This window comes from Mus caroli, chromosome 18, assembly GCF_900094665.2.
Source record: "Mus caroli chromosome 18, CAROLI_EIJ_v1.1, whole genome shotgun sequence".
NCBI lineage: Eukaryota > Metazoa > Chordata > Mammalia > Rodentia > Muridae > Mus > Mus caroli.
In genome coordinates, this window is record NC_034587.1 from 58,386,192 (window position 1) to 58,408,603 (window position 22,412).

The window sequence follows — 22,412 nt, forward strand, 5'->3', positions numbered from 1 at the left end:
GCTTTTGATGTCGTGGTATCTTCCAATAACGGTAATACCATATGATTTCTCTCTGCTCAAAAATGATGGAAAATGGCTGAGGGTTGTGGTACATTATCTTTAATCTCAGCTCTCAGGAGACAGGAGTTTGGATCTCTGAATTTGAGGACAGCCAGGGCTACGTTGTAAGGCTGTCTTGAAGACAAACCATGTGGAAGGTCCTTCTCCGATGCTCAGGTGCACGCTCACTTAAGCTTGCATGTCTGTGAATTCCGTTTCATAAATCTTCAGCAAACAGGTTTCTGTCTTAGAGACTGTCTTCTGCAAAGATCATCTCAATGTTGACATTTACTGATAATTTTTTTATAGTCTTTTGAGTTTGTAGAGGGGGTTCTTGGCTTAGTTTTGGGGTTTTCTCGACAAGTTGTTTTTTGGTTTAAGCTTTTGTTTTTATTTATTTATTTATTTATTTATGTTTCTTTCATAGAAATTAGAGAAAGTTCTAGCCATCCACCGAGACTGTACAGGGATTCTTCTACTTTTAAATCTTGCTTATTTAGTTAATATGTACTTGTTTTGTAATAGGTGGTCTAATTACTTCTAGACCTTTCAGTTACTGCATCTCAGAGCCAGTCAAGACCAAGAAAAAATGTTTTTTCCTAATGTCTCTTGGATTTTTTTCCCAGTGCAGAAGTGTCTGAAACAATAGAATAGCAAGTCTGAGGGCTGCCTGGGCTCCCTAGTGATATCTCATATCAGAAGCACAATACATACAGAGAAAGTTTAAAATCACTTCAGTTACAGACAGCATGAGAGAGAAATTTAGCTAGATCATTTAGAAGACAGATCCTCATGGGATTCTATTCTCCTACTGTCTTTTAACTGCTCCCTGTCTCAGACATAAGTATTAAACACCTTTATTACAATATAAAAGATTGTGATGACCTTCTAAGAGTTGAAGTGTCGTTCCCTCACCTTAACCTACTTGTATCAGTGTTCCCCCAACAGTGGGCTTCCTTCACCTCCTAGTTCCATGTAGTTTAACCTTTTCTGGCTTCATCAACTGCTGTCAGGAACACAGCTGATAATTCAGCAACTTAACCCAAAACAGGGAAGGGAGGACCTTGAGATATTTGGAAAGAATGATCTACCTTGAATACACAGTTCAAAGAAGACCAGGAAACTGAATCTTCTTGCTGAATTCTGGGGTTTTTGTCAGCCTTTTTCATTGTGGACAGTAAAGCTGGAGAGTAACACAGTCCAAGAAGAAATGAAGATGAAAGTCCAAGAGCTCTCTCCAAGGCTTGCTGGGCCTGTTAACTCTTCAGCATGTCCGCTTCTGTGTGATGGTGACTGTCAGAGACCGAAACAGTGTTGCTGAACCATCTGCCAGTTGGGAAGGATTCATTCATAACAGGTATGTTAAGCTTAACTACTGTAAAAACTGTTAGAAAATGAAATCTGAGTAGACAAGACAGTAATTGAGACTGCTAAACTGTTGGTACAATTCAAGAATGATGTGAACCTATTACACATAAAGTACCAGTTTGTGATTAAAAAAATACTTGAATCTTTTGTGGTTTTAGTTTGTAGATGAGTTGCTAGGATTGTTGCTTGATGGTTTGGTAGGATGTAGTGGGTTTATACATACTGGCGGCTTAATTCAAAATTCATTTAGCTTAATTTTGTATAACTGGAAGACTATATAAGAATGTTGTAGGAAAAATTAGTTAATATAAGTGACATTGTATGGTGATGATTGCATTGATACTAACTTCAGACTGTTTCATTCATACTATACAGTGGAAAGAGCCTAAATTTCAAACATCCACCACAAATATATAAACCTTATTACCACATGATGGACCTTTCTTATAGTCCCATCAATACAGATGTAGAAGCAGGTGAAACTGTCTCAAAACATAACAGTGTCTATTTTAAATGGATTCTGGTTCTCTTTTAAAAAGAAAAAAATGGGTGTTTGAAATTGATTCATGAGTAAAGCTATATTTTTACAGATTTCTTTTTGAGGGGATAAAGTGTGTTATATAAGAGTAAGCACTTTTTCCTATTCAAAGACTTGAAAAGAAACTTAATATAGCTTAATTCCTAGGTCATTACACTAATCCTCCAATGTTGGTAATAGTCTTCATTCTGCCCCTCCTGTAGGAACAGAGATGCTGATGCCTCATTTCTAACTGAGGCTACAGTGAAGATGCACTCTGGAACCAGGGGTGCCACCCAGGCTACAAGATTTTAAAATCAAACAAAAGACTAAAGCATACAGGCTGGAAGAGAGTGATTGTTAGTAGTTGAAGATTGGACGTTGGCCTGCTGAGATGCTTTTCCTTCTTGAGTACTATCAGAGGACAGCTCTTTGGAGAAAGGATGCCTGGGTAGAAGAACATCTGCCGTTGGCCTGTCTAGCTGAAGAAATACATCTGGATTTGACCGCTGTACTCTACCAGGAATATTGTTAGACTAACCTTCAGCCAGGCCCTAAACAATTGTTGACCACAGACTGAACTAGCAGGTCCACACAGATAGACTTCTGACCTAGAGCTTCCCTATTATTAAAAAAAACTAAGTTGTCTTGTATTTTGGCTTATAGTTTGTAGTGGTTTTCCCCTTCAAATCTGCTTGCATGAAGGGATATTCAATGTAACAATCAAATTATTAAAATACAGTTACATGATTACAGCAAATTATGATAAGGGGGAAACCCTAGGTGTAGTAGCTGGGAAATCGCCTTTGGTTACAGTATTTATGAATAACTTTTTAATACTTAAAGCCATATCATTTTTGTTTAACTAGTCCATGGTTCCTTGGTTTTAATAGCTTCTTAGCCTGTGAAATCAGAATTAGATCACAAGTATGATAGCCTTTTAAAGTATGCCTTACTGTGTGGCTAGGGAGCTAGTCCAATAGATAAAGCACTAGCAGACAATGAAAACCAGCATTCAGACCCTTAGGAATGGGTGGATATGTAGGCCAAGTGTAATCCTTGCACTGGGAATATAGAGATAGTATCCCACAAAGCAAGCTGGCCAAATTGTAAACTCTAGGTTCAGTGCAAGGCCCTGCATAAATAAAAGGTGGTGAACCATCTGGAAAGATACTTGATTTTAGCATCTTACACATAAAAGAGCACAGAACGATTTTGGTTTTTTTATTGTTTTGTTTTATTTTTTAAGTTTACTGGTGCTATTTCATCATCTTTATTCAATGTTTGCTTTATGCCATTTTAGGATTATGGGATCAGGGTTGACTATGTGCCTGTTCTTTCATAGGAGATACTCTGGGAAGTGGGGTAAACCACATCTCTGCCCTCAGAGCTTAGGATAGTGTGTTTATCAGTACACGAGGATGGCCAGTTTTCCTCCCAAATGAGAAGTTTTTAGTAACGGGTGAAAATACATTTATTTAAAAAAAATGATTATAAATGTTTAATAATGTCTTTACAATTTTATTCTTGAAAAGATTTGTAATAAAAAGTAAGTAGTAGGAAAATTTTATATATCCCATGAAGCCCAAAGGAAAAATCCAGTGCTGGAAGAGGAAAGGGAGAGGAGCAGTATATTATTGACGGAAGCGTGGGGGTTGTCATGCTAGTGGTTTGCTTGTTGGCTTTGTTTTTAAAAAGTCAAGAAATGGTCTGAAATGTAGTTAGGTCACCTCGGGTTTGGAAGGGAATAGACCAAGTGGCCTTTATGGGATGTTTGTGTTACTAAGAGGTAGACTGTTTATTCTGTCTTAAGGTTTTTTAAAAAAAAAAAAAGACCAGCCATTAAAGGTAGCAGCCCCGGGTTCCCTCATGAGGAGAGAGAATTGTGTATCAGGACAATTTGGAAAGTACATGAAGCATTTCTAGTTTGGGAGTTAGTCATGAGACTTGGTCTTTTTAATGCAGCAATGGAAGTAGAAAAGTAGTAAGTTTAGCACGAGGGTTTTATATAGAAATCATTTCTTAGTGGTATAAAAAGTTGATGTTTAATGAATTCATTAAAGCTTTCTATTATGTAATCTCTCTATTAGATGGTATACACAGAAATTCATGCATTTACTCTAGTTAGAAACATATTCTAGCGCTGCAGTAATGTCTCTTTTTCTTTGCTTGTTGGGTTTTTAAAATATAGTGTGTTCTTGGTACCAAAGAAGAAGAACTGGGCATCCTCTTGTGAATGTAACAACTCTACTGTAGCGTAGAGTTGGGTGCTGAGGCTCTGATTGACTATAGACTGCTTCCTGGGTTATTCAGAGTGAGGGTGGGGAGTGGCTTTAATCAGAGATGCATGTACTGCCTTGTGAAAAGTTTAGGCTGGTGATTTTCCAGATAAAAAACACAGCATTTCCAAGTGATTATTGTCCTACTTATACCTAATTTGGGGAGTACTTGTAAAAAAAAAAAATGTTTAAAACTTGTAACATCTTTTTTCTGTTTGAATTTTTTAATAGGTTTCTAAGCATGAATTGCGGAAGAGAAGCAGCAGAGCAGACGATTGGAGCAGCGTTTGTTTCTCCCCAAACCTAGACATTTTAGTTCATATGTACACTAGCCGGTGTTGTGGACAACCATTTACTTGGTGTAAAGCACTTCATTTCGGTATAAACTGGCTCTGGGTAGCACTGCGGATCCTGAGCTGTAGCCGCTGTACTTGTGAATATTAACTGAGGTAGTGAAACATGGTGTCCGGTTTTCTATTGCATTTTTTTTTTCAAGTGGAAAAGTTAACTAAATGGTTGACCCACAAATTGGTGGAGAAATTGTGCATATGCCAATTTTTTTTTTTTTTTTTTTTTTTTTGTTAAAATCTTTTATTTTGAACTATACTGCTTTGAGATCTCATTTCAGAAGAACGGCATGAACAGTCTTCGGCCACAGTTGTGATGGTTGTAAATGTTCACAATTGTGTGTTCTTAGGGTTTTCCATCCCTGGGGTTTGCAAGTTGTTAACTTAAAACATTCTTTAAATGGCTGGCTTCTTGTTTGCAAGCCAGCTGATATGGTAGCAACCAAAGATTCCAGTGTTTGAGCATTTGAAAGACTCTGCCTGCTTACCTGTGCTAGAAATAACAGCATCTAAAGTGAAGACTTAAGAAAAAAAACATAGCGACTACTAGATTCTCTTTAGGACTCTGCATTAACTCTATAATGTTCTTGCTATTAAAAAAAGCATATTTGTCACGGGAATTTAGTTACCGTCTTACAACTGAACATGTATGTGTGTTGCTTAGATAAATGTAATCACTGTAAACATCTATATGATCTGGGATTTTGTTTTTATTTTGAAATGGGAGCTTTTTGTTTACAAGTTCATTAAAAACTAAAAACTGTTTCTGTAAGGAAGTGAAATTTTTTTAAACAAAATGCCTTGGCTGACTCACTATGAAGTGTGTGTGTGTGTATATATATATATATATATGTGTGTGTGTGTGTGTACATATATATATACATATATATGCACACATATATATATCCATCCCCAGTTTTTTGTTTTGTTTTATATTTTGAGACAGAGTCTCATTTTGTAGCTCTAGCTGGCCTGGAACTTTATAGACCAGGCTGGCCTAGAACTCTCAGATCCTCCTGACTCTGCCTCTCTAAAGAGCTGGGACTGAAAAAAAAATGAGCCACCATGTCCAGCTTTCCCTAATTTTTTGATAGACTACTTCAAGCCATTTGTTATATGATATTCCTTTGCTGCAAAAGGTTTGGTTTGGGGCTTTTTTTTGGGGGGGGGGTGTCTTGATCTGAAGAGAAAGGTATTCTTTGGCTTTCTGTTTGTAGTTCATAGGCACACTACCCCGTGCTACAGCTGTGGGAACTTTGGCATTGACTTCTGCCGCCACTGACTAGCAGATATGAACTGATGACAGTGAAAGTGTTAAAGGGTTTAACTATATTACAAAATATTTTTCTTCATAATCCCTGTGAAATGGCTGTAAGGTTGTCATACAGTGTGAAGTTAGTGATGGTTGACCCTCAAGCCCCACCTCTCTAAGTACCTGTGCACGCTTCCCCCAGTCTTTCTTGGTCGCTCTTCAGTTTTTTCTCTGATCCAAGAGAAGGAAAAACTTACAGTAATTCTTTAAATGGTATAATTTATTCATTTACGGCATGTCAAGATAAATTAAAAAGAAAATTTGTCTGAAAATGCTGCCAGGAGCCTATTGTGTAACTAGGTATTGTGTATAATCTTGAATTGTAAATTGACCCATGTTTGGTAAGATTGTATCAGAATTGATTTGTAGTAGTTTTCCTTTTCTCCCCCCCCCCTTTTTTTTGAAACAGCAATAATTAACTCCATGATTGCCACATTCTATCACCAAGAGATGTGTTATTACCGTAAAGCTGAAATAATCTGAGGTGGATCTGATGGTGGGGTGGCAGCTTCATGTTTCTTTTCTCCCATGCTTGTCAGTTTCTTGACTAATAAACCCTTTGATACTTTTAGCCGGAAATCAGTCTCATAAAGCTATTTTGAGTATAGTTTGTGTAAAATAAAACTGTTCAGCTTTGGCAATAGCTTTCCAAGTTGAACTCCCTCTCTCTATCTAGCAAGATATTTTTCAGTGCTTTTATTTACTATGCACTTAGACTATGCACTTTTTCTGAAATATTTTTGTAACACTTTTTTGTATTTTTGCCATTTGAAAAGGTCGTGGTGTTGTTGGTTTGTCATTAAGTTGCAGGTTTGAAACTGCTGTTAGCTTTGTGAATCAGAATCTAGAAATGTTCTGTCCTGGTATTTTGTCGTCCCATCTACAGCTGGAGCTGGAATCCATTGATCTTCTAGCTACCATTCATTTTCTTCACAGTTCACAAAGAAGAGGGTGAAGTTCAGTGAATGCAGTTACTAATCCTGTCTGGAAATGAATCTCATTTCACCAAATCAATTGTGCTTTTCCACTAAAATGATGGTGTATGTTGAAGACATCACTCTGAGATTGGAAGACCTCACCACTAAAGGCTGCATCCACAGTGGCCGGCTCAGCTGAACTTTAGGTTACCACTCTTTCCTTTGTTCACCCTTGGGTGAGGCAGCGTTTTAACTGTTGGGAGATGGCCATTCTAACTACTGTTGAATGTCTCTGTTTTNGGAAGGTAAAATAAGAAAATAAAAAAAGAATATATATGAAGGGAGAGGCTGGTTGTCTCTCCCGTGTGGTTGTGAATATGCTCTTATGACCCACAAGTGGACATACAAGGCTTACCTTTGCTGTGATTTCCTCTCTGCTTTAAGTCTATCATACTGTAAATATTTCAGAGTGTACTGTAACACAAGCTGAATTGTGATAAATCATGAACCGCAGAGACAGACGGTGTAGTCTAAGCCAGTAGGCTGTTTTCCCTGGAGATTGCTGGGAATAATAAAGAATAGTTTATTGTAACTCAACCAGAACGAGCCATGAAGATTCCAAGAACGGCCATCAAAGCATCTTTGATTTGACAGCATCCGTGCGGGTGTACCAAGAGTGGGCCTCCCAACTAACCTTGGCTGTGTTGGCTGAGTCTGTCTGGGCCAAGCTGGCTTATATAGTGATGAATAAGGCTATGTCCAAGATGTGAGGGTAATCTGTATGACGTAGCAAAGATCAGAAACTTGAAGCAGATGTGGCCCATTCTGGGGGCCGGTGGGGTGATCCCAGAGCCATTCCACAGCATTCGCAGCCTGTGTTGCTTTAAAGTACCACTGAGTTGCTGTTGCAGCATTTGGTCCCAGTCATTGAGACACAACACCAGTATCAGAAATATTTAATGGGTTTTTTTTTTTTTTCCCTATTTGGAATAATGTCAAGTATGGTTAGTACATGATTTAGTGGGCTTGCTGTTTAGGGTTGTTTCACAGCAACTAGGCATGGAACGGGAACCTTGTTTCTGTCTGGCAAGCATTGTACCACTAGTGGGCTGGTCTCCATTTCAGAATACTGAAAAGTGAAGTAAGGAGAATGGTTGATAGTTGCAGGCCTAAAGTGAAGGTGGCCCATGCCTTTGTGTCAAGCAGTCCAGGAGGAGGTAAAGTTCTGTCTGGAAGTTGTGGCTCAGCTAGGGCTACATGGGAAGAACATGTCTTTTCTTACTTTAGGACTAACAGAAAAAGAAGGAACTTTTGGACCATCCTTTGGTGCCAGAGAGATTTCAAAATGACAGTGCATCTGTCAGAAAGGGGCCACTTGAATGTTCCAGAATGGCAGGGTCTGCCAGTTACCATCACTGATGGTGGTTCACTAAAAAGTGAATGATTTAATCTTTTTACAGAAATGGGATAAGGTTCTAATTTGGAAGTCAACAAATTTAAAGGGGACAGGAACATAGCATATGCCTTTCTCCCACCCAGGAGGCAGGCAAAGGCTGAAAACAGATCCTTTGATGTATGCCTGCAATCCTAGAACTCAGGGGACTTGAGTGGAGAGGCCGGAAGTTCCAGACAAGCGGGGGAGGGGGGGGGGTCACTAACACTAAAGGGAAAAAGACTTATCTTGCAAAGTATTAGTGTTTTTAAGTAGTATTATATTTAGTCTTTGTAAGTCAACAGTCAGTGAGATGAATGAGACTGACTACCCATGGTTCATTGGACTGTTGAGTTTTTCCAAACCCTCAGCCTTTCATAAAGTCCTGTCTCACATGATGTTGGGAGAAATATGGGGTGTTTTGGTTTTTTCCTCAATACTGACTTGGTTGTTCTGGAACTTACTGTAAACTAGGTTGGCCTCGAACTTCCATCTGTCTTAAAGGAGTGCCGCCACCGCCTAGCTTCTAATAACTATATGATTTGGATTTTCCAGGTGGATCTCACCTAGCCTTGAGAATTCTCCCCTGCTATACTAGACATGAACTGCATTAGACTGACTTCTGTCTCCTATATCTGGTTTTTGGTGCAGGCAGGGTCTACTTTCCCAACACTGAAGCCACCGACATCTTTTTTTACGTGGATGCTAAGGAGATGCTTTGGTGTGAGTTTTGAACTAAGGGTGGTGGTTTGTGAGATTAGTGAGTGCTTGTTTGTTCTTGAGTCATGAGTGGACTGTGTCTATTAAACACAAAAGGCCACTCGGGAATGAAGAGAGGATGAGACTGAAGCAGAAGGCCTTGAGGTCAAAGAGCTATGACAGTATTAGTGTAGAGTGAAATGTTTGCAAGTTCTCTGGTTACATTGGCCTTGAGGTTTTTCAAGCAGTAATCTCATGTAGCCTAGGCTGGCCCAAAATTCATCGTGTAGTGGAGGGTGAACTTGAAGAACTAATTGCTCTTCCACCCTGTGCTGGGATAATAGGACTATGTCACCTGTTGGCAAGGGTTCAAATTTTTGTTTTATTTGTTGCTTGGTTGGTTTTCTGAGAAGGTTTGTGTGACCCAGGTTAGCCTGGAACTCTCGAGATCTGCCCGCCGAGTCCTAGGACTGAAGGTGTGTAACACCTCGCCCATCTTTCAAGTTGATCTTATTTATAAAAGTACTAACCCTTGCTTGTTCCTTTTGTGATTCACTAAATGAACTGAAGTAGAGAGGTGCTCAGGATCACGTGTCACAACTACAAACCTAGCCACAAGCTTCGAGCTCACAGAGCTCCTCTGGGATTAAAGGTATGCACCACTTGTGACCCTGGAACGGTGCTGCTTAAATCAGTGTTTCCTAGTAGCACCATTAATTAAGCCAAGGTGGTTTCATTACAGTTTGTACCTTGTTATCAGCTCCCTTGGGTGTTGGTAGTGAAAGAAAATAAAAGGTCAGCCTGCTTTGTGACTGGGCTACTTCAGATGAGTGCTATTGACAAACTAGTATTGGGTAGATGTAAGATACAGTTCAGGTAGTCAGGAATGTAATACGATGGATTGTGTTACATGAAATGGAGTTATCTTTGCTTGTGAATATAAAAATTTATACAATTAGAACAATTCTGTATTCCCGGGTATATATTAGTTGGCCTGATACAAGCTAGGGTATAAACTGAAAGGATTCTTTTTCCTTTTACTTTAGAATACAGTACTTTTAGAAGGTCTTGGTTACAAAAGTGCAAGCCTTGTATTAGCATATATTATATGATAGCAGATTTCATTGACATTTCATACAAATACAAATGATTGTGGAAAACCTCTTACCCTCATTTTCTTCCCATATTCCCAGTCAGTCCCTGTAATGTCCCTCTGCATGTATGACCCACTTACCAGAATGTGTCTAGGCAGCTTACTAGTAGGCTGCAGTGCTGGAACAAAGACTCCCAGCAGCCAATAACTACCTAGAGCAATGGTTCTCAACCTGTGAATTTTGACCCTTGGAAAGGGGGTCACCTATTTACCATAGTCTTAGGAAATGAGACATAACTTCTTTATTCAACTCCAGGCAGGTCCACCCTGGAGACAGCATCAAGCCTTTCAGGATCCAGCTTGTCACTTACTCCCTCTGGAGCTGTCATTTCCTTTCTCAGTCACAAAGAGAGCGGGTCACTCTTTGTCTCTCTTGCCCAGCGCAGAACTAAGCCTGCCGTAGGGATTCTGCTTGTGATTGAGAACTTGTCTTTCTACTTTTGTTCCAGTGTAAGTCCTAGCCCTAAGACCTTGGAGTGTGTACTTAATGGGTCTTAAAAGGGGATCAAAGTCACTGGAAAGAGCAACTCAATCATTCCAGCTGACCTGGTTGGGCTAGAGAGGTGGCTCAGCAGCTAGGAGCAAGTACTGCCCTTGCAGAGGACCCAAGAGGATCTCCGCACCCCTCGCAGGCGACTCACGTCAGTGTGTAACTTCAGCTTTGGAGGCTCTGATGCCTTTTTGGGCACCTGCACTTAATGTACACACGCGTGCGTGCGCGTACACATGTCAACAGGTCACCAAACATTACCAGGTGACAGGTGTTCTAGAACATTAAAAGGCAAGGAAAGAGAAACAGGAATGGCCCTGTCTTCAATCTCTCCTCCCAAGTCCCTCCTTTGTTAGCTTTTCCTCAACCGAACAAATCAGAAATTAGTGGAGGGACTGGAAATTAAACTGGGGCTCCACGTAGAGGATATACTATAGAAGCTCTGGAATAAAATGAAAACTAACATTTTCTTTTCCAAAACAGAATTTCTTTGTGTAGCCCTAGCAGTTCCGAAACTCACGCTGTAGACCAAGCTGGCCTCCAACTCAGATCTGCTTGCTCTGCCTCCCAAGAGCTGGAATCAGAAGCCTGTCCCATCAGGAAGCATAAACGTAGCCTTGGAGGCCTTGCTTTCTTGTTCTCACAAACTCAGCCGCTTACATACCCACATGTTCTAGGCCAGAAGATACGCATGGCACCTCATAGTAACCCAAGTATGTATGTTGTCTGAAAGGGGCCCCAGCTGCATCTTAACTGCAAGTGCGAGAGCAGGGAAAGGCCACATCAGAACTCTGGGCTGTGAATTCTCCCGTTGGCTCATGCCTGGTCTCTGTGATGGCAATTCTCAGCCTGTGAGTTTTGACCCCCGAAAGGAGTCCACAGGAGTCACCTAAGACCATCAGGAAACATTTCTAATGGTATTAGAAGGGGAGACTCCACTCTCCTTATCCCTCTCCAGGTGGGTCTGCCCACATGCAAATACACCCAAATAAGAGTTCTGGGCCTGGTGACATCTTCAAGCCTATACGTGCACCTTGAGCATCAATACAGACATATGTAACAGGGTTGGTGCCATAATGTACTTAAGCAGACCAGTCAACCATGTTGAGAGCAGCTACTGTGTTTAGCCATATTGGATATAAAAATGACAATGAATTATAACTACTGGGTAAATGCAAAAATCAACAACTTCCAGAAAGAGTTCCCTGAGAACTTAATCTGGATGCTAATCGGTCTGGATGCTAGTCAGCTGTGGTTGATGTGAAAACTACCTTGTGATAGTAACAAATGTGTTATAAAAAAACAAAAACAAATGGGCAGTGGTGGTGCAGAGGCAGGCGGATTTCTGAATTCAAGGCCAGTTTGGTCTGCAGAGTGAGTTCCAGGACAGCCAGAGCTACAGAGAAACAAGCAAACAACAAAACAAAAAAGTCATAAATCATAGAAAACTTTAATGAACTGTTTTGACTGAATTATGCCATATATTTTCTATTTTTGTTGTTTTGGGTTTTCTTTTGTATTTCAAGAAACAATTTCTCAATGTAGCCTTATCCTGGAACTCACTCTGTAGACCAGGATGGCCTCGAACTCAGAAATCCGCCTGCCTCTACCTCCCAAGTGCTGGGATTAAAGGCGTGCGCCACCACGCCCGGCCTAGCTACCTATTCTTACTTCAGGCCAGATGACAAGTTCTCAGATTGGCTGCCCACGGCTGTGGTTGGCTGACCTTGGGTTCCTGGATCCAGGTCCTCATTTCTAGAATGGAAACAGGCCTACTCTCCCAAATTGCCAGTTTGCAGCCTGTCGTGGAGTCAGCCTGGCTTTGACTAACTCAGTCCTCTCATTCTCTCCTCTGACTTTTAACTAGCTCTTTTTCCCAACGTCCAAGCCATTTGGCCAAGGAACCTTTGTTCCTTGTCCGTTGGAACCTAAGAATCCTGTTATTGCCAAATGTGGGCCTTTTTGACTTAACATTTCAGTCTGTAAGGTGGGATAATGGATGTCAAATTGTACTTCTGTAAGTGCTTCCTGCTGACATGAGGATGTTGTCTTTGGGAGCCCAGGAAGGCCGAAATGCCTGTCAAAGGCTGGGCAACAGGGCATTTATCAGAAGCATCTGATTAGATGATCCAGCTGAAAAACAAGGAACCACCATATCGATCACACTGGCTAATTATCAGCTTTCAGCAAGACAGAAGTTGGCAGTTTGCAGTCCTCAGGTGGTCCCTGTATGTAAGCCAAGTGAAAATCTGTCGAGACCAATGTAGGCTAGGGACTGAAGTTAAGAAATCCCAAGGCCAAGGGAAATTTCCTATTTTTTAAGGATAAGTGTATGTATTTATCTGGAGTCCATTTGATCTGTGGCCAGCAGATCCAAGTTTTAGGAGTCTTGATGCCCTGGAGCTTATGTGAACTTCAGTTTACCAAAGGATGAACATTAGTATTTACCATTGTGTCAAACCCATATTTTAGAAAAAGTTAACAGGTATCTGTAAGACAACAGAAATAGATTCAAGACCAAGTAAAACTATAGGTTTGGGTCAAAAGTCACAGAACATTCTCTTCTCAGTCCAGAGGGCTAGATATACAGATTGAACCGAGATGCTCCTAGCAGGATAAGCATCTTTAAGTCTATATTCAGAAGACAGCCAAAGGGAATTTAAAATCTTGAGCTTGTGACTAAATTGTAAACTGCCAGGGTTCCATTAGCTTACCACAACTCCATTGATCAAATTAAAATTTAGAGCTTTTGAAATCTTAGTATAATAGCACAGATGAGGGAAAGAAATCTGCAATATTTTCTAATTTCAGATAACTTAAATGACTTTCTTATACCTCTACAGCTTGCATTTACACACCTTAGATAATTTTCTGACACTCAGAACTTACCTAGCCTTTTACATCCTCAGAACTTTATACACCATAGAATACTCAGAAATTGGATAGACTTTGAACCTTTCCATCCAATCATTTATCAGAGACATGAGTAGTTACTACTGAGGACAGTTATTACAAAGCAAATTTAAATAAACAGTAAAAAGCAACATCTGAAACCTCTTTGTATTTTAATCTGAAGCCTGTTAGTAAAGCAAACGTGTCTGCCTTTTTAAGCAAGAAGAGAACTAATAGTTTTTTGTTTTTTGTTTTTTTTTTTTCGAGACAGGGTTTCTCTGTGTAGCCCGGGCTGTCCTGGAACTCACTTTGTAGACCAGGCTGGCCTCGAACTCAGAAATCCACCTGCCTCTGCCTCCCGAGTGCTGGGATTAAAGGCGTGCGCCACCACGCCCGGCTCGAGAACTAATAGTTTTAACTAATAAATTAGCCAGTGTACTAGCACAGTAGTGGATTACCTTGACATAAAGAGCTAGTTGCCTGTTGTCTAGCTGCTAAGCTACGAGTAGTCACTGTAGCACTCAGATAACTTGGATAAATTAAAATGACAGAGACTAGTTCATATTCCATTACCAGATGCCCCATGCTCCTGCATCTCCAGTTTAAACATATTAAATGTCATATTCAGATCGCTGACAGGTTTGAGGGCCAATATTTACCTAGCATATCTTAGTTAAGCAATCTGTCTATTTTAGTTATCTGTTTTAAATTATCTGTCAGACATAAAATGGGAGACTAAATAAGGCTTTAACTTATAATTAATTGCATCAGTACTTAGCATGACTTCATACATATGTCTGAATATTTATAAGGTTACTGACTATCCTTGTTAGGTTTGAGCCTTAAAAGTTACAGTTTTGAAGTGAAGATCTAATATTTTAAAATATAACTTTTCTTTTTAACTTGAGAATATACTCCTTAAGGAGGCTTACATAACAACACAACAGTTTCCTTTGATTTAGTTTAGGCTGAAACCAGTGTTAGGACGGGAAAAGGTTAAAAAGTTGGGATTGAAAGAATTCTTTGGGCTGTTGGAGACTTGCAAGAGCCCAGGCAAATTGAGGTTGGGCTGGGGGGGGGGGGGGGGGGGCGGAGTTCCAAGAGCCAGTGATTTTTTTTTAACCTTTTTAATGTTTTAACTCTTCAATATAGTTTTTAAATTATCAAATTGTTTAATTAAAAAGACAAAGCTACAACAAAAAGTCTCAGGAATGTATATCTAGTTAATGTATTGCATTAATAAATAGCTGTATTTTTTGCAAACTGTGACTATGATAACCCTGAGCAAAAAGGATTTCCTGTTTAAGCTGCAATAACTTTTCTGAGTATGGATTATCATTTTTCCTGTGGAAGAATTTTACAGTTTTCTACTGCATTTGGAATAAATGTCTTAAAATAACCTGCAGATTTGCTGACAGCTCTTTGTTTTTAATCCTGCCAATAACTATAATTTGTTTCTGTTTTATTTTAAAACCTTTTCTGCCATATCCACTGTTTTTATCATCAGATATATAGCTATCCTTATAAGGACTGCCTGAACTTTTTTCATCAAAATTTCCTCCCCTCATAGGTTTATAACCTGATTGCTATCCAATAAATAAAACTTTTTAAAATTGTAACCATCACACCAAAGACATTTTAATTACTTAATAAAATGTAGAACATCCAATAGTTTTATATGTATAACTTTTTTTTCTTAACAATTTTTTATTAGATATTTTCTTTGTATACATTTCAAATGCTATCCTGAAAGTTCCCTATACCCTCCCTCCGCCCTGCTCCCCTACCCACCCACTCCTGCTTCTTCGCCCTGGCATTCCCCTGTACTGGGGCATATAAAGTTTGCAATACCAAGGGGCCTCTCTTCCCAGTGATGGCCGACTAGGCCATCTTCTGCTACAAATGCAGCTAGAAACACGAGTTCTGGGGATACTGGTTAGTTCATGTTGTTCCATCTATAGGGTTGCAGACTCCTTCAGCTCCTTGGGTGCTTTCTCTAGCTTCTCCATTGGGGGCCCTGTGTTCCATCTTATAGATGACTGTGAGCATCCACTTCTGTATTTGCCAGGCACTGGCATAGCCTCATATGAGACAGCTATACCAGGGTTCCTTCAGCAAAATCTTGCTGGCATATACAATAGTGTCTGGGTTTGGTGGCTGATTATGGGATGAATCCACACTTTTTGCAATATCAAAATAAAGTATCTATTTATTTATTTATTTATTTATTTATTTATTTATTTATTTTGATTTTTTCAAGACAGGGTTTCTCTGTGTAGCTCTGGCTGTCCTGGAACTCACTTTGTAGACCAGGCTGACCTCAAACTCAGAAATCCTCCTGCCTCTGCCTCCCGAGTGCTGGGATCAAAGGCATGTACCACTATTGCCAGACCAAGTATCCTTTCTTAAAGAATGAAGTTACAGAGCATAACCATAGTTTTTAGAAGACAAAACCAAGTTTTAACAGTGTAGCCATAATTTTAGAAGACAAAACCAATTTTATTTTTTAAACACTTTAAACAATCCAGTGTTTCTAAAATCAATATCAAGTATATTATTTTCACGTTACAAAGTTTGACTGCTAGAGAGAAAAGTTCTTGTATACCAACAAATGAAGGTGCAGTTTTAATACCTCATTAATTTTTTTAAAAAATCCTATCTTTTTAAGTCTGATTTCTAGGACAAAATATTATTTCAAGCTGGGTGTGGTGGCGCAACGCCTTTAATCCCAGCACTCTGGAGGCAGAGGCAGGTGGATTTCTGAGTTCAAGGCCAGCCTGGTCTACAGAGTGAGTTCCAGGACAGCCAGGGCTACACAGAGAAACCCTGTCTCGAAAAACCAATATATATATATATATATAAAATTCTAATTTAAAAATATCTTTAAAGATCTTAGTTGACTCATGCCATGTGTTGTTAACCAGTATAGCTTTAACCTTGAGTTGTTTTAAACCAGCTTTCTGTTACTGATATTATAGATTATTAACAATATATTATAAATTATGAAATAATATTTTATAACCAAGACATGCAAAACATATTAAGCTTATATATATATATATATATATATATATATATATATATATATATATATAAAACCAGTCAAGTACATGCAGTGGCCACATAAATTTATATATTTAAATCAGACAGACAAAACCTTTTTCATTCTTTTAGCTATAATTTCAAGGAAGGAGCACCTTGCTACATGTTGGATCCAGTTCTCATGGGCACAGAAGTTCTGTAGCAGGATTAGCATCAGCTTTCTTACCAGAGAAACTGAGATGCTTTAAGAACAGCTTCTACTTGATCAAGCAGGCTCTTGCCTAGTGCCACTTTGATTCATTTCAGGAGGTGGGGTTTATCCAGCAATGTTCAACTTCTAGCTGCAGGTGCAGAGCTTTTGAGAGCAGAGCCAGTTTAGAAATCCCTGTGTTAAGACTCAGTTAAGGATAAACAGTGGGCAGGTAAGTTTGGCCCATCTTTTTTAGTATGAAACAATCAGTCCAAACTAAGACAAGCATTCCCAGGGAGTCTGAAGAAGACATCTCAGTCAGGTTAAATGCGTCCTCAGATGGCCAGTTTGGAAGTCTCCATTCAAGCTTGTCAGAGTAATGGAGCAGAAAATGTGGGAGCACACAGCACGGCTAGGAAATTCTGGAGCCATGACAATAGGCTGGGTATGCCTCAGAATTGCATTGCAAACTTTTTATTTTGTGAATTCATGTATTGAAGGAAAGCTATTTTTCTTTAACATCCCCCCCCACCCGACTATGAAACATAGAGCAACAATTAAGCAACAAAATGAAACTATATACATAACAGTCAGACATGGACAGGCCAGTGCCCCAATAGAGTTTGGGGGGTGGGAGAGATAGAAAGCTCCCTCCTCGGACCATCCTACTTTGGTGGAGGGTCATTCATTCCTGCAAAAGATCATTAGTTTGCCAGGAAGAACAACCAGACCTAACTCAGCAGAAGCTCTTGAAATGACTCAGGACCAAGACCAGTGCAGTGCTCTCTGCCTGTCTCATCTCAAAAAGAACACGAGGACAAAATCACAAACATAGAACAGTGTTTCCAGGAAAGTTAATGCAAAGCAGAAAGGCTGTCTCAGATGATCTTCCTCTCTGTGAGTGTGAGGATTAAAGACCCATAGTTAAAGATAGTCTTTCACAGGCAGACTGTCTTTCTTCCTGTACACAGGAGGCCCACAGACCTATAGCAGATTCAGAAATCAGATTAGAACTAACAAGTTCTCCCAGATCGGTTAAGGAGCACCTTGGTCCCAGGCCTGGTGACAGAATACATGTCTGCTCTGTCCCCCTCAGCTTCCAGATTGACAACAGAAAAACAGAGATACAGACACAGATGGAGCACTCCCAACTTACCAAACAGTGGGGAAAGAAATTTCCCCAAAATATTCAGCTCATCCATGATTCAATGGATTTGAAAGGTGGGGGTTGAGTCCCCCTAGAATCCCGGACGAGCCCCCAAATGTTAGGATCCAAGAATTACCAAAGAATGATAGCCTAGATTCAAATAGTATGCTAAAGCAAAAAGTGTTTATTTAGCTGTGTTTCCTGCCTGCAGGGGTCTCTCTGGGAATGGAGACCTCTGGTTGGACTTGCAGGATCAGCTTTTATTGTCAGTTAGGAAAACTCCAGGGAGGGGTATGTGCCCTTTTACATTGATTAGCGCTCTCTCTCTCTCTCTCTCTCTCTCTCTCTCTCTCTCTCTCGGTCTATCTGATTGATCATTCTGGATCCTGGATCCAGGGCCTCATTTCTGAGAAACAAACTAAGGCCTAGTCTTCCAAACTGCCAGTTTGCAACCTGTCATGGAGTCAGCCTGCCTTTGACTAAGTCCTCTCAGTTTTACCTCAATTATTACAGCAGGAACTGCAACATATTATTTGTTGTGCAGTTCTATCAGCCAAATCTATGAAGCTAAAGAAACTAAACTGCCATTTTGATAGCAAACATCCAAACTTTACCAAGGATATTTTAGAAGCAAAGCTGATGGTCTCAAGAAAGTCAGACTTGACACTGGTGGCAAGTACCACAAATGAAATGTAGCATCTGTGGAAGCTTCATATTTAATGGCACTCAGAATCACCAGAGCTATGGAACCTCACACCTTTCTGAGGGTTTAACTATTACCAGCGGCCAGAAACGCTGTTCAAGTTATGATCGGAAACATAACATTGAATTAGACAAAAGGATTATGATGATAATTTCTGTGAAAGAATTGCACATGCTTGAAGAAGCCCATTGTATTTTCCAAATCTACCTGACACCCCACTGCCAGAAGCTCATTCACAGCCAAAGTTGAAGATGTTTCTGAGGCAGCAAAGAAAGAGTTCAATGAAATTATTATCAGAGATTCAGGGAGAACTGATTTCTCTACAACATCAGTTACAAAATTCTGGATCAGGTGGTTGCAGTTATGCCCTGTTTTGTCTGAGATGGTGTTGCACCTTTTTTTTCCTTCCCTTTTCTAACAACGCATCTTTGTGGAACAGAGCTTTCCAACTTGTTGGTTATCAAGTCTACATACAGAAATAGTGTTGCTGTAGGAAATGGTCTTGATTGTGCTCTCTTGCAACGACTGCCTAGCAATTTCTGATTGGGTGAAAAAGAAGCAATCTCAACCTTCACACTGATGTTGGATTTTTATGCATACTGTCACAAAATGTTGTCTGTGTAGTTTACCATTTCCTGTTAAAACTGTTACCCATGAGCCGGGTGTGGTGGCACATGCCTTTAATCTCAGCACTTGGGAGGCAGAGGCAGGCAGATTTCTGTGTTCGAAGTCAGCCTGGTCTACAAAATGAGTTCCAGGACAGCCAGGGCTATACAGAAAAACCCTGTCTCAAAAAAACAAAAAACAAAAAAAAAAAAAAAACCTGTTACCCACGTTACACCATGCTTCAGGACAAAATTTCATTTATTTGTAATTAGAAATAAATATTCTATGGTAAATAATTACATAATGTTTTGTGATTAATTCCTATGTTTTAGTCATTTTCAAATTGTAACAATGAAAACACATCCTGCATATCATATTATACATTATGATTCATAACAGTAGCAAAAATTATAGTTATGATGTAGCAATGGAAATACTTTTATGGTTTGGGGGTCACCACAACATGAGGAACTTTATTAAAGTGTCACAGCATTAGGAAGGTTGAGAACCACTGGCTTAGAGAGTCTGTGTGATGCCTCCATCTTTGCTGTAGCTGACTCACTGTCAAGATCCTAAGTGGGCAGTGGGGCTCAAAAGCTCCTCCTCTGCAATGTAGCCTTTTCTCTACGTTACAATATCAGGTCTGAAACATTACTGGCTCAGGGAAGGAAACCAATTGTAACGATCTCTGTGGATGTGGACCCACCAGCCATTGGCTCCAGTGTATACCACCTGACAGTGACACAGTGGGGTCACTGTTTTCTCTAAAGCTAATTAGAATCAGGGAGAGACAGGTGGGTTTTCATTGCAAAGCTGATTTGCTTGGCTAATATGCACATCTACTTAAAGTGGAAATGTAGTCTGGATTTAGTAAAACTGGCTGATTTGGCCTCTGGCTTTGGGTAGTTTTTGTTTTTGTTTTTTGTTTTGTTTTGTTTTGTTTTGTTTTTTCAAGACAGGATTTCTCTGTGTAGCCCTGGCTGTCCTGGAACTCACTCTGTAGACCAGGCTGGCCTAGAACTCAGAAATCCACCTGCCTCTGCCTCCCAAGTGCTGGGATTAAAGGCAAGCGCCATCACTGCCCGGCGGCTTTGGGTAGTTTTAATCTGCAACATGAAGACCATGTAAGTCACTGCTGCTTTGTGTGGTTTATGACTGAATGCAAATTTTGCCTTGCTGCTCTGCCCAGGCTGCCTTTCAACTCCTGGATTCACCCTCCTGAGTGGCTGAGACCACACGTTTGTATGCACACCATGGTTGCATCTTAGTTTAGTCTGATAACCTGGTTACAAAAGTGAAAATTTCGATACTATACAAACAGTAACAAATTATGGTTTTTTTTTCCTCTGTTTACTAAATAGGAAGAGTTTCAGAGCCCAGCATTGTTAGTCTTCCCTAGAAATTCAGATCTGATGTTTCATATGGGACTATATTAAGTGAATATGTGGTGAAACATAACAGTGCTGAAGCAGGTGGAAGCCAGAGGATGCTTCTTCACACACACAAAAACAGCCTCCTGAGTAATTTTAGACAGCAGAACAGCCATTCCCTCTGCAAAGCCAGGAGATGATGCTGGAGGTTGCTGTGTGTCCCATGAAGGAAGTGCCTTTGGGTGCACACCGTATGTACATTTTGACAAAAGTTCAAATAGACATATGTAATGGTAGGAGAGATCCCAGTTAGTCATGTTCCCAACTCAATAATGTGGTTTTGCTTTTGTTTTTGTTGTGCGGTTGGTTGGTTTGTTTTTCTTCAGTTTCTAATAGTGTATAAATTTTTTTATTTTTTTTATTTTTTAATTTTTTTTTTGGTTTTTCGAGACAGAGTTTCTCTGTAGCCCTGGTTGTCCTGGAACTCACTTTGTAGACCAGGCTGGCCTCGAACTCAGAAATCCGCCTGCCTCTGCTTCCCAAGTGCTGGGATTAAAGGTCTGCGCCACCACGCCCGGCTAAATTTTTGTGTTAATATCGGGGTGTGGGTGCGTGATGAGACTGACACAGCAACATGAAACTGACAGTAGGAAAAGGCATCTGGAGGATGGATGTGACCTGTGCAGAGTCGAGGAGTGGTCAGTGGTAGCCAGAAAACACAATCATGCTTGAGCCACTCTGGCCTCTTAATCAAGTCATATGTGTATTGCAAACTCTTGCTTAAACCTGAAAAAACTTGTCATGACTGGGAATGTACCATGCTGTACTGAAGGAAGGTTCCTATTTTTAGGCTGTTGGGGTAAATACATCTAAATGTCTTCTGGATGCTGCTGTCCGTCTAAGCTGTTGTATCAGTATCAGGATGCCAACCCAGAACTCATCCGTGCTATGGGAAGTGTTGTGATACTCAGCTTTGGCCTTTCTAAGGCCAAACCCTTACTGTTTCAAACCCTTACGGTGAGGAAGAGGCACTGTATCCATGGGGAAGGAAATCCCATAGGTTAACTACTGCTGAAGGGTCTCATAAAGCCACATGTAGACGCGCACTGCCACCAGGGAAGACACTAAACTTACTTACTATAAAGACATTGGATTCTGAGCACTGGAGAGATGGCCTAGTGTTAAGGGCACTTGCTGTCCTCCCTGGGGTCTTGGGCTCAGTTCCTAGAACCCACATCGTGTGTGTGTGTGTGTGTGTGTGTGTGTGTCTGTGTCTGTGTCTGTGTACAACCACCTGTGACTCCAGTTCCAGGACATCTCATGTTCTCCTGCCTCTGTGGACATGTGTATATATGTAGATCCAGACATACACAGCTAAATCTTTCCTTCTTTTAAAAATTGGACTCCCTACCTTTCCTTTTTCTTTTTGTTGTTGTTGTTTTGTCTCTGAGTACTATGTTTGAAATGGTGATGGAAGGAATAAACAGAAAAGAATGCCAAGAAAAGAATAAACAAAATGTGGAGCACATACAAATGCATATGTATATGTATATACATCCTATACCTAGACATATGCATGCACTTTGTCAGGCTCCTGGGGGTTGGGGTTGAAACCAGCGTCTCATCAGCATGCAAACACTACTACTACTAAGCTACATCCATAGCCCAGGACCACTGAATGTAAAAGAGGTAGAAGAGAACTCTAGTCACAGAGCTCTTTTTCCTCCTCCTCCTCCACCTCCTCCTCTTCCTCTTCCCCTTCTTCTTCTTTTCCTCCCCCTACCCCTCTTCCTCTTTCTCCTCCTCCTTCCTCTTCCCCTTCTTCTTCTCCTCCTCCTCCCCCTTCCCCTACTCCCCTTCCTCCTTCTCCTTCCTCCTCTTCCTCTTCCTCTTCCTCTTCCTCCTCCTC

General features: G+C 40.3%; 1 protein-coding gene across 4 annotated transcripts in view; it reads left to right on the plus strand.

Moving 5' to 3' along the window:
* The window catches only part of Csnk1a1 (casein kinase 1 alpha 1), a 32,749-nt gene extending 27,427 nt beyond the window's left edge, over window positions 1–5,322 (plus strand). For 2 of the 4 annotated variants that reach the window (XM_021150253.2, XM_021150255.2), the window contains exon 11: window positions 4,435–5,240. In XM_021150253.2, the coding sequence (XP_021005912.1) occupies window positions 4,435–4,442 (8 nt within the window). In that variant the 3' untranslated portion in view covers window positions 4,443–5,240. Of the gene's footprint in view, window positions 1–4,434 lie in introns of all 4 variants that reach the window. The other 2 variants (XM_021150257.2, XM_021150260.2) reach the window with 2 other exon arrangements.
* Window positions 5,323–22,412: the final 17,090 nt, after the last annotated feature.